At 45.8% G+C, this 14,994-nt stretch overlaps 1 protein-coding gene across 4 annotated transcripts in view; it reads left to right on the top strand.

The window, feature by feature from the left end:
* The first annotated feature begins 429 nt into the window (after window positions 1-429).
* The window catches only part of C17H12orf43 (chromosome 17 C12orf43 homolog), a 36,570-nt gene continuing 22,005 nt past the window's right edge, over window positions 430-14,994 (top strand). For all 4 annotated transcript variants that reach the window (XR_009597047.1, XR_009597046.1, XM_012097922.5 and 1 more), the window contains exons 1-5: window positions 430-595; window positions 9,968-10,010; window positions 10,212-10,310; window positions 13,935-14,008; window positions 14,554-14,644. Coding sequence is in view for 2 of the 4 variants with exons in the window: in XM_012097922.5 (XP_011953312.1) it covers window positions 472-595; window positions 9,968-10,010; window positions 10,212-10,310; window positions 13,935-14,008; window positions 14,554-14,644 (431 nt within the window). In the remaining 2 variants the exon portion in view is untranslated. The remainder of the gene's footprint in view (window positions 596-9,967; window positions 10,011-10,211; window positions 10,311-13,934; window positions 14,009-14,553; window positions 14,645-14,994) is intronic.

The raw sequence follows: 14,994 nt of genomic DNA, 5'->3' as shown, positions 1-14,994 counted from the left end.
TTTTTTTGGAAGCCAGGTTCTTTACCACTAGCACCACCTGGGAAGCCCCTTGCCCCCCACCCTACCCCGCCACAGACACAAAGGTCCCTAAGGTACTTCTGATGCCCAAACAGACTTCTGAATTTGTAGAATAAGTGGATGATAATCAAAGTGCATTGGACCAAAACGTGGGAACCGATCCTGACTGTCATTAACCCCTTGTGTGACCTTAGGCAATTCCTTCCTGTCTATAGGTCTTATTTTTCTCATCAAGGATAGATCTGTTGATCTCTTAGGCCCTTCCAGCTCTCACGTTTCAGGAAACCCTTCAGGACAATTTAGGACCAATGGTGGCCTGAGTCTAAGAACTACAATCCCCACAATGCCCTGCGTTTTTTTCAGCTCCCTTTTGGACCTAGGAGGACTACCGCTCCAGGAGGCGTTGCCCACAATCCTTTGCGGTGCTTCAAGGTGGCGGCACCCAGCGGCACCATGAGTGATCTGGAGAGCAGCAGCAGCAGCAGCGATGAAGAGGAGCTGGAACGGTGCCGCGAGGCAGCGATGCCGGCTTGGGGCTTGGAGCAGCGCCCGAGGGGTCCAGAGAAGCCAAGAGTCGGTAGGGGGCTATATTCGGGGGGTCTGGCCGAAGAGCGTATGATCTTCCCCTGAGGCCTGAGAGGATGGACGGTGAAGAGGGTGTCACCGGCATTCGACTTCTTTCCCTGAGGAGGCTCCACGGCCTGGGTGGGGTTCAGAGTAGGATTCAGAGTCAAAATAAGGACAAGGGCAGCGGGGCGGGGTGTTCCATGACCCCAGTTCGGGAAACCAAGGCACCAAAATATCTCTTAACTCTGCCTCCTTGGGTCCGTCCTAACTGTTGCACCCCGGGCGCCCCGCCACTCCTCGGAGATTACTGCGAGAGCTGGATTCTTGCATCCAGGCTTTCCTCCGCTCCAGCACTTTCTCACTCCCTGGGGCTGCCAGCGAGCTGTGTCCCACACCTCCTTGACCGTGGCCTCTGCAACCCCATGGTTTGCAGCCCGCCAGCCTTCCCCATCCTTCACTATCTTCCCCATCCTTCACTGACTCCCTAGTGCCCTGGGAATAAATCCCAGACCCTGTAACATAAGGGCACCCAATGGTGGATAGACTGCGGAGGGCCTGTGAATCTGAATGGGGAGAATATTTCATCTCACTTTCACTAGTCTCCGAAATTTAGCCTCTCTTTCCATCATGCGTGTGAACAACCGCAGTAGTTTTGGCAATATCTGTTACTTTGTCTTAACAAAAGTCTCAAGACTTTCAAATCCCGTTAGTCTTTCAGATATATCAAAAATATTTTATTCACTGTTGTGAATATGTTGGAAACAAAGTCGTTTCCACTCATCCCTGCTTTAAAATTAAAGTAATTTTGGACTTCCTCGTGGTCCAGAGGTTAAGAACTCACCTGCCCACGCAGGGCACACTGGTTTCATCCCTGGTCCAGGGAGATTCCCCATGCCACAGGGCAACTAAGTCCTGAGCACTAAAACCACAGAGCTGGTAAGCTCTGGGGTCGGTGCTCTGGAACAAGAGAAGCCGGTTTCTGCAATGAGAAACCGGAGCATGGAAACTAGAGAGTAGCCCCCAGTTGCTGTAACTAGATAAAGCCCTCAGGCAGCAACGGAAACCCAGCACAGCCAGAAATTAATTAATTAATTAATTTTTAAAAAATTACAGTAATTTTTAGGTCCATCAGTAGATCTAATACATTAATGAAGAAGCATATATATTAAAGTGTCCCAAATTTTGCTTTTTACTCTTAATGATAACTGAATTTCGCTATCACTGGTTTTCTTTGTAATCCTATGTGTTGTATTTTTTGCATCTAAAAAATTATTCTGAGAAGGATCCAGGCTGCCAGAGCAGGCCATAGCAAAGCAAGGTTAACTCCTGCTTTTGTTTAAAAGGACTCACAAGCCCTCGGGACTTCCCTGGTGATCCAGTGGCTAAGACTCCATGCTCCCAATGCAGGGGGCCTTTGTTGGATCTCTGGTCAGGGCACTAGACTGCATGTTGCAACTAAGAAGTTCATAGGTTGCAGCTAAGGATCCAGAGTGCTGAACCTAAGACCCGGCAGAGCTGAGTAAATAAATAATTTCTATAAAAGTTAAAATAATAAGTAAATAAAAGGACTTACAAACCCTTTGGTAATCAATTCCTGGCCTTTGGTAATCAATTCCCAGCTTGCTTTCCTGCCACACGTTCCACAGGTAGGCTCCAGACCATACTATGTCCTCTCATCTGTGGTCACCATAACTGCCATTTTTAAATTTTCTGTGTGCAGAAATGCCTTTCCATCTCTATCACTCACTCAGTTCAGTTCAGGTCAGTCACTCAGTCGTGTCCAGCTCTTTACAACCCCATGGACTGCAGCACGCCAGGCTTCCCTGTCCATCACCAACTCCTGGAACCTACTCAAACTCATGTCCATCAAGTCGGTGATTCCATCCAACCGTCTCATCCTCTGTCATCCCGTTCTCCTCCTGCCTTCAATCTTTCCCAGCATCAGGGGCTTTTCCAATGAGTTGCTTCGTCCCATCAGGTGGCCAAAGTATTGGAGTTTCAGCTTCAGTGTCAGTCCTTCCAATGAATATTCAGAACTGATTTCCTTTAGGATGAACTGGTTGGAATTCCATGCAGTCCAAGGGACTTTCAAGAGTCTTCTCCAACACCACACTTCAAAAGCATCAGTTCTTCAGCGCTCAGCTTTCTTTATAGTCCAACTCTCACATCCATACATGACTACTGGAAAAACCATAGCTTTGACTAGACGGACTTTTGTTGGCAAAGTAATGTCTCTGCTTTTTAATATGCTGTCTAAGTTGGTCATAGCTTTTCTTCGAAGGAGCAAGCGTCTTTTAATTTCATGGCTGCAGTCACCATCTGCAGTGATTTTGGAGCCCCCCAAAATAAAGTCCTGCCACTACTCACTAGCAGGAAGAATTTGGGCAGGGTACTTAAAGCCTCACTGTATTTAAATTTCCTCATCTGTAATGTGGAATAGTACCCACCCTTGTAAGGAGCAGAGATGATATATCTGCAGTGCTTGGCACACATTAAAGGCCCAGTAGAGAGCAGCAGTTATGTGGTTGGTCTCTCGTCATGGACTCATTTCCCCTTCCTGTCTGGCTCCAATTTATCCTTTAATACAGCTGAGACACCATCTCTTCAGGAGGACTGGGTTACATGCCCTCTCTCCACGATCATCATACTTTATGTGATTCCCTTCATATGTAATGCTTTCCTTTCTTCTACATTGCTTCTTTTTTTTTTTTTTTTTTTAATATTTTAGTTTTTTATTTTTTAAAATTTTAAAATCCTTAATTCTTACATGCATTCCCAAACATGAACCCCCTCCCACCTCCCTCCCCATAACATCTTCCTGGGTCATCCCCATGCACCAGCCCCAAGCATGCTGCATCCTGCGTCAGACATAGACTGGCGATTCAATTCACATGATAGTATACATGTTAGAATGGCATTCTCCCAAATCATCCCACCCTCTCCCTCTCCCTCTGAGACCAAAAGTCCGTTATACACATCTGTGTCTCTTTCCCTGTCTTGCATACAGGGTCGTCATTGCCATCTTCCTAAATTCCATATATATGTGTTAGTATACTGTATTGGTGTTTTTCTTTCTGGCTTACTTCACTCTGTATAATCGGCTCCAGTTTCATCCATCTCATCAGAACTGATTCAAATGAATTCTTTTTAACGGCTGAGTAATACTCCATTGTGTATATGTACCACAGCTTTCTTATCCATTCATCTACTGATGGACATCTAGGTTGTTTCCATGTCCTGGCTATTATAAACAGTGCTGCGATGAACATTGGGGTACATGTGTCTCTTTCAATTCTGGTTTCCTCGGTGTGTATGCCCAGCAGTGGGATTGCTGGGTCATAAGGTAGTTCTATTTGCAATTTTTAAGGAATCTCCACACTGTTCTCCATAGTGGCTGTACTAGTTTGCATTCCCACCAACAGTGTAGGAGGGTTCCCTTTTCTCCACACCCTCTCCAGCATTTATTGCTTGCAGATTTTTGGATCGCAGCCATTCTGACTGGTGTGAAGTGGTACCTCATTGTGGTTTTGATTTGCATTTCTCTAATAATGAGTGATGTTGAGCATCTTTTCATGTGTTTGTTAGCCATCCGTATGTCTTCTTTGGAGAAATGTCTATTTAGTTCTTTGGCCCATTTTTTGATTGGGTCGTTTATTTTTCTGGAGTTGAGCTGCAGAAGTTGCTTGTATATTTTTGAGATTAGTTGTTTGTCAGTTGCTTCATTTGCTATTATTTTCTCCCATTCAGAAGGCTGTCTTTTCACCTTGCTTATATTTTCCTTTGTTGTGCAGAAGCTTTTAATTTTAATTAGATCCCATTTGTTTATTTTTGCTTTTATTTCCAGCATTCTGGGAGGTGGATCATAGAGGATCCTGCTGTGATTTATGTCTGAGAGTGTTTTGCCTATGTTCTCCTCTAGGAGTTTTATAGTTTCTGATCTTACATTTAGATCTTTAATCCATTTTGAGTTTATTTTTGTGTGCGGTGTTAGAAAGTGATCTAGTTTCATTCTTTTTACAAGTGGTTGACCAGTTTTCCCAGCACCACTTGTTAAAGAGATTGTCTTTACTCCATTGTATATTCTTGCCTCCTTTGTCAAAGATAAGGTGTCCATATGTGTGTGGATTTATCTCTGGGCTTTCTATTTTGTTCCATTGATCTATATGTCTGTCTTTGTGCCAGTACCATACTGTCTTGATGACTGTGGCTTTGTAGTAGAGCCTGAAGTCAGGCAAGTTGATTCCTCCAGTTCCATTCTTCTTTCTCAAGATTGCTTTGGCTATTCGAGGTTTTTGTATTTCCATACAAATCTTGAAATGATTTGTTCTAGTTCTGTGAAAAATGTGCCTGGTAGCTTGATAGGGATTGCATTGAATTTGTAAATTGCTTTGGGTAGTATACTCATTTTCACTATATTGATTCTTCCAATCCATGAACATGGTATATTTTTCCATCTATTAGTGTCCTCTTTGATTTCTTTCATCAGTGTTTTATAATTTTCTATATATAGGTCTTTAGTTTCTTTAGGTAGATATATTCCTAAGTATTTTATTCTTTTCGTTGCAATGGTGAATGGAATTGTTTCCTTAATTTCTTTTCTACTTTCTCATTATTCGTGTATAGGAATGCAAGGGATTTCTGTGTGTTGATTTTATATCCTGCAACTTTACTATATTCATTGATTAGCTCTAGTAATTTTCTGGTGGAGTTTTTAGGGTTTTCCATGTATAGGATCATGTCATCTGCAAACAGTGAGAGTTTTACTTCTTCTTTTCCAATTTGGATTCCTTTTATTTCTTTTTCTGCTCTGATTGCTGTGGCCAAAACTTCCAGAACTATGTTGAATAGTAGCGGTGAAAGTGGACACCCTTGTCTTGTTCCTGACTTTAGGGAAATGCTTTCAATTTTTCACCATTGAGGATAATGTTTGCTGTGGGTTTGTCATAGATAGCTTTTATTATGTTGAGATATGTTCCTTCTATTCCTGCTTTCTGGAGAGTTTTTATCATAAATGGATGTTGAATTTTGTCAAAGGCCTTCTCTGCATCTATTGAGATAATCATATGGCTTTTATTTTTCAATTTGTTAATGTGGTGAATTACATTGATTGATTTGCGGATATTGAAGAATCCTTGCATCCCTGGGATAAAGCCCACTTGGTCATGGTGTATGATCTTTTTAATGTGTTGTTGGATTCTGACTGCTAGAATTTTGTTGAGGATTTTTGCATCTATGTTCATCAGAGATATTGGCCTGTAGTTTTCTTTTTTTGTGACATCTTTGTCAGGTTTTGGTATTAGGGTGATGGTGGCCTCATAGAATGAGTTTGGAAGTTTACCTTCCTCTGCAATTTCTGGAAGAGTTTGAGTAGGATAGGTGTTAGCTCTTCTCGAAATTTTTGGTAGAATTCAGCTGTGAAGCCATCTGGACCTGGGCTTTTGTTTGCTGGAAAATTTCTGATTACAGTATCAATTTCCGTGCTTGTGATGGGTCTGTTAAGATTTTCGATTTCTTCCTGGTTCAGTTTTGGAAAATTGTACTTTTCTAAGAATTTGTCCATTTCTTCCACGTTGTCCATTTTATTGGCATACAACTGCTGATAGTAGTCTCTTATGATCCTTTGTATTTCTGTTGTCTGTTGTGATCTCTCCATTTTCATTTCTAATTTTATTGATTTGATTTTTCTCTCTTTGCTTCTTGATGAGTCTGGCTAATGGTTTGTCAATTTTATTTATCCTTTCAAAGAACCAGCTTTTGGCTTTGTTGATTTTTGCTATGGTCTCTTTTGTTTCTTTTGCATTTATTTCTGCCCTAATTTTTAAGATTTCTTTCCTTCTACTCACTCTGGGGTTCTCCAACTCTTCCTTTTCTAGTTGCTTTAGTTGTAGAGTTAGGTTATTTATTTGACTTTTTCTTGTTTCTTGAGGTATGCCTGTATTGCTATGAACTTTCCTCTTAGCACTGCTTTTATAGTGTCCCACAGGTTTTGGGTTGTTGTGTTTTCATTTTCATTAGTTTCTATGCATATTTTGATTTCTTTTTTGATTTCTTCTGTGATTTGTTGGTTATTCAGAAGTGTGTTGTTCAACCTCCATATGTTGGAATTTTTAATAGTTTTTTCCTGTAATTGAGATCTAATCTTAATGCATTATGGTCAGAAAAGATGCTTGGAATGATTTCGATTTTTTGAATTTATCAAGTTTAGATTTATGGCCCAGGATGTGATCTATCCTGGAGAAGGTTCCATGAGCACTTGAAAAAAGGTGAAATTCGTTGTTTTGGGGTGAAATGTCCTATAGATATCAATTAGGTCTAACTGATCTAATGTATCATTTAAAGTTTGCGTTTCTTTGTTAATTTTCTGTTTGGTTGATCTGTCCATAGGTGTGAGTGGGGTATTAAAGTCTCCCACTATTATTGTGTTATTGTTGATTTCCCCTTTCATACTTGTTAGCATTTGTCTTACATATTGCGGTGCTCCTATATTGGGTGCATATATATTTATAATTGTTATATCTTCTTCTTGGATTGTTCCTTTGATCATTATGTAGTGGCCTTCTTTGTCTCTTTTCACAGCCTTTGTTTTAAAGTCTATTTTATCGGATATGAGTATTGCCACTCCTGCTTTCTTTTGGTCTCTATTCGCGTGGTATATCTTTTTCCAGCCCTTCACTTTCAGTCTGTATGTGTCCCTTGTTTTGAGGTGGGTCTCTTGTAAGCAGCATATAGAGGGGTCTTGTTTTTGTATCCATTCGGCCAGTCTTTGTCTTTTTGGTTGGGGCGTTCAACCCATTTACGTTTAAGGTAATTATTGATAAGTATGATCCCGTTGCCATTTACTTTATTGTTTTGGGTTCGGGTTTATACACCCTTTCGTGTTTCCTGTCTAGAGGATATCCTTTAGAATTTGTTGGAGAGCTGGTTTGGTGGTGCTGAATTCTCTCAGCTTTTGCTTGTCTGTAAAGCTTTTGATTTCTCCTTCGTATTTGAATGAGATCCTTGCTGGGTACAGTAATCTGGGCTGTAGGTTATTGTCTTTCATCACTTTAAGTATGTCTTGCCATTCCCTCCTGGCCTGAAGAGTTTCTATTGACAGATCAGCTGTTATCCTTATGGGAATCCCCTTGTGTGTTATTTGTTGTTTTTCCCTTGCTGCTTTTAATATTTGTTCTTTGTGTTTGATCTTTGTTAATTTGATTAATATGTGTCTTGGGGTGTTTCGCCTTGGGTTTATCCTATTTGGGACTCTCTGTGTTTCTTGGACTTGGGTGATTATTTCCTTCCCCATTTTAGGGAAGTTTTCAACTATTATCTCCTCAAGGATTTTCTCATGATCTTTCTTTCTGTCTTCTTCTTCTGGGACTCCTATAATTCCGAATGTTGGAGCGTTTCATATTGTCCTGGAGGTCTCTGAGATTGTCCTCGTTTCTTTTAATTCGTTTTTCTTGTTTCCTCTCTGATTCATTTATTTCTACCATTCTATCTTCTATTTCACTAATCCTATCTTCTGCCTCCGTTATTCTACTATTTGTTGCCTCCAGGGTGTTTCTGATCTCATTTATTGTGTTATTCATTATATTTTGACTCTTTTTATTTCTTCTAGGTCCTTGTTAAACCTTTCTTGCATCTTCTCAATCCTTGTCTCTAGGCTATTTATCTGTGTTTCCATTTTGATTTCAAGATTTTGGATCATTTTCACTATCAATATTCGGAATTCCTTCTCCGGTAGATTCCCTACTTCTTCCTCTTTTGTTTGATTTGGTGGGCAACTCTCCTGTTCCTTTACCTGCTGAGTATTCCTCTGTCTCTTCATCTTGGTTATATTGCTGCGTTTGGGGTGGCCTTTTTATATTCTGATAATTTGTGGAGTTCTCTTTATTATGGAGCTTCCTCACTTTGGGTGGGGTTCTATCAGTGGCTTGTCAAGGTTTCCTGGTTAGGGAGGCTTGTTTTGGTGGGTGGAGCTGGGTTTCTTCTCTCTGGAGTGCAGTGGAGTGACCCGTAATGGGTTATGAGACATCAAAGGTTTTGGGATAATTTTGAGCTGCCTGTATATTGAGGCTCAGGGGAGTGTTCCTGTGTTGCTGGAGAATTTGCGTGGTATGTCTTGTTTTGGAACTTGTTGGCCCTTGGGTGGAGCTTGGTTTCAGTGTAGGTATGAAGGCTTTTGATGAGCTCCTATTGCTTAATGTTCCCTGAATTCAAGAGTTCTCTAATGTTTTCAGGCTTTGGGTTTAAGCTTCCTGCTTCTGGTTTTCAGTTTTATTTTCACAGTAGCCTCTAGACTTCTCCATCTTATTTTCCTGACAGCTTCAAAGCATTTGCGGGGCGGGGGCGGGGCGGCAGTGGTGGTATAGAGGAGGAACCTCACACCTCGGGGCCGGGCTCCCGGGGGGCTGCGGCGCCGGCCGGGGGCGGCCGCAGGTCCCTCAGGTAAACGCAGCCAGCGAGGACGAGGACCACCAGCTTGCGCCTCGGAGCGACCGCGAGCTTTCCTCTACATTGCTTCTTTGCTTATCCTGCCTTTTTTCCTTTCACCCTTCCAACCCCAGTACCTAGAGTCAACTGTGGCTCATACTTGCTCCACAAATTTATTGAGTGAGAGGTTGCATGATGTGAACTTCACAAGGTCTAGTGTTTGTTCACCATGGTATCCCCAGGGCCTATACCTTGCTCAGCAAAATAATTCTTAAATGAATGAACTTGCCGGAAAGGTGCCTCTAAGGAGTGAGGAGGCTGAGACCCCAGCAAGACTCCCCGTCCAGTGATCAGCATAACTGAGCCCCCTTTGTTTCTCTCTTCCAGAGCACTTAGCACCCAGCTAAGCACACAGTGGGCACTCAATAAATGCTGGAATCAAAGTACACTTAGACGTGCTTATTCAGCATGGTGATAAAGAGGGGGCTCTGGAGCCAGACAGCCTGGATCCTCATCCCAGTTCTTGTCACTTGTTAGCTGTTTGGCTAAGCTGTTTAATAGGGCTTCCCCAGTGGCTCAGCAGTAAGGAATCTACCTGCCAATGCGGGAGGCATGGGTTTGATCCCTGGGTCAGGAAGATCCCCTGGAGAAGGAAATGGCAACATTCTTGCTTGGGAAAGCCCATGGACCGAGGAGCCTGGCAGGCTACAGTCCATGGGGTCGCAGTCAGTCATGACTTAGCAGCTGAACAACAACAAGCTATTTTACATCTCCTTGCCTCAGTTTCCTCTATAAATGGGGGATGGTGACTGCTCCACCTCCACCCCCATCCCTGTTAGTCCCATCGGGTTTTTGGAAAGATTCAATAAATTATAGGTGTAAATCACATAAAATAGTGCCCAGCACACAACAGATGGTATAGTTGTTTCCTCTGTAAATACCTCAGTGTTCATTATTTCCACAGGTGCTACAAATGCTAAGTTGCCAGCCAACCAGCCAAGCCTCAGGTACTGTGCACTTTGGATTCAGGTTTCATCTGTTCATTCGTTGATGTTGGCTCCTGCCACCTGTGCGCCCCCCCACCCCCACCCCATGTACTCCCTGCTACACCCTGGTATGTCAGGGTGAGCAAGACACACATCTTCCCCACCCTCTTGGGGGCAGCCTCTGAGCTGGCAGGAGGTGAGGTCCTTTCGTATGTGTTGCAGGCACAAGGTAGATGAGCACGAACAAGATGGCAACGAGCTTCAGACCACCCCCGAATTCCGAGCCCATGTAGCCAAGAAACTGGGAGCCCTGCTGGACAGGTAGCAAACACCTACATTCTCTTTTCCTGCCCTCATTCATTCATTCCAGGACTAATGGCCCCCGAGGCCTGGGAGCTCAGCAGATGTAAGTTGGCACTGTGGTAAGCACAAGGCATCACCCTACCATGCAGGGCCTGTCGTTGTGCTTGTTCCCCAGCTGTGGGAAAAGGCTCCCGTCTGTAAGAAGAAGCATGTGCCTGCAGTCACGGAGGAGGGAGTAGAGTGGGCTCAGCTCCAGGGCCCTGCTCTTAACCACTGTGCTCTCCTGCTGCCCCAAGAGGAAGAGGGGACCCCGGGATGCAGGAGCTTATTCCCCCCACAAGAGGACAAGGGACCAGCGGAATTCCTATTTCCTGAGTGCTTACTGTATGGCAGGTGCTGCGAGAATATAATCTGTGAAGATCCAGGTCGGCAGGACTTCCCTGGTGGTCCAATGGCTAAGACTCCGTGATCCCAGTGCAGGAGGCCCAGGTTCAATCCCTGGTCAGGGAACTAGCTCCCACATGCCACAACTGAAGAAAAGATCACGTGTGTCGCAAGTAAGATCTAGCACAGCCAAAGAAATACTTAAAAAAAGAGAGAGATCCAGATCAGCATTCCTGAAGTAGGTGCCCAGGAACTTGAGTCCAGAGTGCGGCTCTGGGCACCAGGGCTCCAGCTGCAAAGAGGAGGTGGAGAAATGCTGTACTCTGCATACCCACTGTGCCTTGGGAGGTTAATTAATTTATCTTTGTAATTTTATTTATTTACTTTTGGCCATCCTGGGTCTTTGTTGCTGTGTGGGCTTTTCTCTGAGTACACAGGCTTCTCATTGCAGTGGCTTCTCTTGTTATAGAGCAAGGGCTCTAGAGCATGTGGGCTCAGTAGTTGGGGCTCCCAGGCTTAGAGCACAGGCTCAGTAGTTTGCTTAGTGGGCTTAGTGGGCTTAGTTGCTCTGCGGCATGTGGAATCTTCCTGGATCAGGGATCGAATTCATGTCTCCTACATTGGCAGGCAGATTCTTTACCACTGAGCCAGCAGGGAAGCCCTGCCCTGGGAGATTTAGATTCTTAGTAGTGTCTTCAAGGCTCTGAAAAGTCCTACAGTAAAGAGTGCTGTGTAACTTTGTTTAGCCTGGCATCTTGCGAGCATGTTTGGCCACAGGGCCTCTGTTCCGAGGATGACCAGTGGCGTGGCATGGGACTCGGTCTGGGGAAGGCTGGGCTAGATCTATTCTCACTTGACAAAGCCCTAGCAGATTTCGAAAGGGAGACTCAGGATGTTTGGGCTGTGGTCCTTCAATTTGAAGTAACCATCAAAAAGGACAGATGAGCCCTCCCAAAGTGCACAGCTGCTGCTAATCCCAGACAGAACTTTGGGCCAGCCCTCAGCAGCCTGCACCCCCACGGCCTTAGTGCCAGTCCCCAGTGTGGGAATGTGCTTACCGTGTTTAGGAAGGTCAGGTGGGCATCTCAATCCGAGGGAGTGATTTTTCTCAGTGACCGTTCGGCTTCAGGGTAACCAGGGCCACCTGGCATTGCAGTAATCCATGACGAGCAGTTCCCCAGGTGGAAATCCACCAGGGCGTTGGTCACCCACCCTCAGGATAGTTCCTGCCGTGTTCTGTGCTTCTTTCTCTCCAGAGAAGTGACTTGGCACGCACACAGTGTGCACAGCTATCCTGAGCCCGTGTCTTGTGTTTTAAGGGCTTCCCAGGTGGTGCTAGCAGTAAAGACCCTGCCTGCCAGTGCAGAAGACATAAGAGACGTGGGTTCAATCCCCGGATTGGGAAGATCCCCTGGAGAAGGAAATGGCAACCAACTCCAATATTCTTGCCTGGGGAATCCCATGGACGGAGGAGCCTGATGGACTGTAGTCCATAGGGTTGCACAGAGTCAGACACGACTGAATCAACATAGCACGCACAAAGAAATGATAGCCCAGTTAGTCCCTTGTGTTAGATCAAGGTTTCTTATCTTGGCACCATGGACATCTTGGCCCAGATTGTTCATGGTTGTGCAGGGCTGTACTGAGCGCTGTAGGAGGGTTAGCAGCATACTTTGACTCTACCCACGAGATCCTAGTAACATTGCTCCACCAGCCGTGACAACCAGCTGTATCTCTAGACATCGCCTAACGTCCCTGCCGACTGACAGTGAACCACCGGGTTAGATACCCAGGATAGGCTCAGGACCCTGTTGGCATCATCTCTGTTCCCTCTCCCCAGACCGTGTCCCATGCAGGACGAGGCCTCTGGCACCTACACAAGGCAGTTAGGGGAAGCGCCCAGCGCGTCATTCTGTTTGCTGCAAGGGCTTCGCTTAGAGCGTTGGTCTCCAGTTGCGAGGTGACTGCCTCGCCAGCACTCCCCGAGACCTGCTTCCTGGTCTCGGCAGTTCTCCCCTCTTCGTCTGTGCTAGAGAAAGCACATTGCTCTGGAGCTCATTGCTTATCTTTTTTTTCCGGCTGTGCCAGGTCTTCATTGCTTTGCTCAGGCTCTCTCCAGTTGTGGCGAGCGGGGGCTCCTCTTCATTGAGGTACGAGGGGTTCTCATTGTGGTGGCTTCACTTGTTGGGATCACGGGCTCTAGGCTCACGGGCTTCAGTGGTTGTGGCACGTGGGCTCAGTAGTTGCAGCTCGCAGGCCTGCACAGGCTCAGTAGTTGTGGCTCACGGGTTTAGTTGCCCCATGGCACGTGGGATCTTCCTGGACCAGGGATTGAACCCACATTGGCAGGCTTGGTCTTTACCACTGAGCCACCAGGGAACTCCACTGATTGCTTATCTTACAGCAGTAGTCATCTTCATCATTGTTATGGCTGGCATTTACTGGTTCACAGCTGGGCTCCATGCTCAGGGATTGGAGTCCACTTTCTCATTTGAACCTTGTAACAGCTCTAGGAAGCCTGGAGTCTCATCACTCACAGTGTTCAGAGGGGTAAGTGACAAAAATCAGAACTTAAAACCCAGGTCTGAAGCCTGAGAAAGGTCAGTGGATTGTAACAAAGTCAGTTTCTCAGTTGTGATCATGGATGTTAGTTACACACAGTGTTGTCCAAGGGAGAAACCAGGTGAGGAATACATGGGGTCTCCCCATATTATTTCTTGGCACTGAGTGTCAATATGTATTAACTCAAGCTTTTTTAAAAAAAAAAAAAAGCAGGTCTGCCTGTTCTAGGAGCTGAACCTCTGAAACGTTCTTTCTTCAACCAGTCATGTTTCCCTTTTCGGGCTTGCTGCCAGGAAGTTGAGAACCAAATGTGTGCCCTCTGTCTAGCAAGTCTGTCAGGCTTCCTGGCCACACTTCTGGCTCTTTCTGTCCCTCTTGGTCTCGTTTTCTCTTTGCCTTATTTGAAGTTGCATTCTGTTGTACTGTGAGTATCTTCAAAACTTCTTCAGCACTTTGTGGGATAAAGTAGGGTTTGAACCAGTAAGTCACCGTTGTTTGAGCTGACAGGGGCTCTTCACCACGTTATGGCCGTGACCAGGCATGTTCCCATCAGCCTGGGGGCCCTCTGCCTCCGTGCGTAACATTGCGTTACTCTGTCCCCTCCATTTAGCAACAACAAAAAGAAGTTTTAATTAAAAAGAATTTTTGTTGTTGTTACCCAAAATCTCATCCTAAATCCATTGTCTCTTCCCATAGCTCCATTACCATTTCAGAAATCGTGAAGGAGCCAAGAAAGGCCGAGGTGCAGCGAGGCGCCCTGGAGGATGATGGTGAGCAGCTTGACTGTTGATAACAGCTTTCCTTTATTAAGCCCCTCCTGTGAGTCTGGAGCTACAAAATGCCCTTTTGGCATACTATCTTCCTTCATGCCTGCAGGCCCTGTCCGAGGCAGATGTTATGGTGACCCTGTTCACGAGACCCATGAGGGGAGCTGGGTCCAGGAATGCGGCCACTGGCCCCAGGTGACTCTGAGCAGGAGCGCCTGCTGCACCCCACAGCCTCTCACACACGAGTCTCTGTCCCCTGCCCGACTCACTCACCACTCTGCAAGCTGCCATAGGCAGGCAGCTCAGCTGCTGCGTCCCAGAAGCCTCGGGAGACTTGCTGGCTTGATTCGGTGGCTGGCAACCCCTCAAGCACCCGGTCCCATCTCTGCAGCAGAAGGAAGCATGCTGCCTGTCATCCTGTAAGGCACCGCTCTCTTATTAGACAGGAGCAATGCCCTCTGGACCAGGGGCTCCGTGAGGACAGAGGTGGGGCAGCCTTGGCACCTGCGGGCCCCTGGCCGTGCTGACTCCATCCCCATGGGTTGCAGGCTTCCGCCTTTTCTTCACGTCCATCCCTGGTGGCCCTGAGAAGGAAACTGCTCCCCAGCCCCGCCAGAAACGGTTGCCTTCCAGCTCAAGGTAAGATGACATGTCCTCTTCTCAGGTTTCCTCATTTTGACCAGATCCGCCCCCACCTCCACCCACAGATAGCCACGCAGACCCCAGTCAGGCCTGGACCCAGGAGGAGTCCCACCAGGTAGCTAGAGACATAGTAACTCAGTGGGAGGGGGAGAGCTTCCATTGGGGGCTGGATGTTGACTGCTCTCGGAGCACCCATCTCATGCCCGACACCACACTCCTGGGACATCCCTGTGAGGCCTAGGCTCTGTTAAGATCCCCACTTGATAGGTGAAGACCCTGAGGGTCGGAGAGGTTAAGTCACAAAACGAGGTCACACAGCCTGGAAGGAGAGAAGCCTATGTGGGAAC

The sequence above is a fragment of the Ovis aries genome, chromosome 17 (genome assembly GCF_016772045.2).
Source record: "Ovis aries strain OAR_USU_Benz2616 breed Rambouillet chromosome 17, ARS-UI_Ramb_v3.0, whole genome shotgun sequence".
Classification (NCBI taxonomy): Eukaryota; Metazoa; Chordata; class Mammalia; order Artiodactyla; family Bovidae; genus Ovis; species Ovis aries.
The sequence above is the reverse complement of the archived record's forward strand: the minus strand, read 5'-3'. Positions and strand labels throughout refer to the sequence as shown.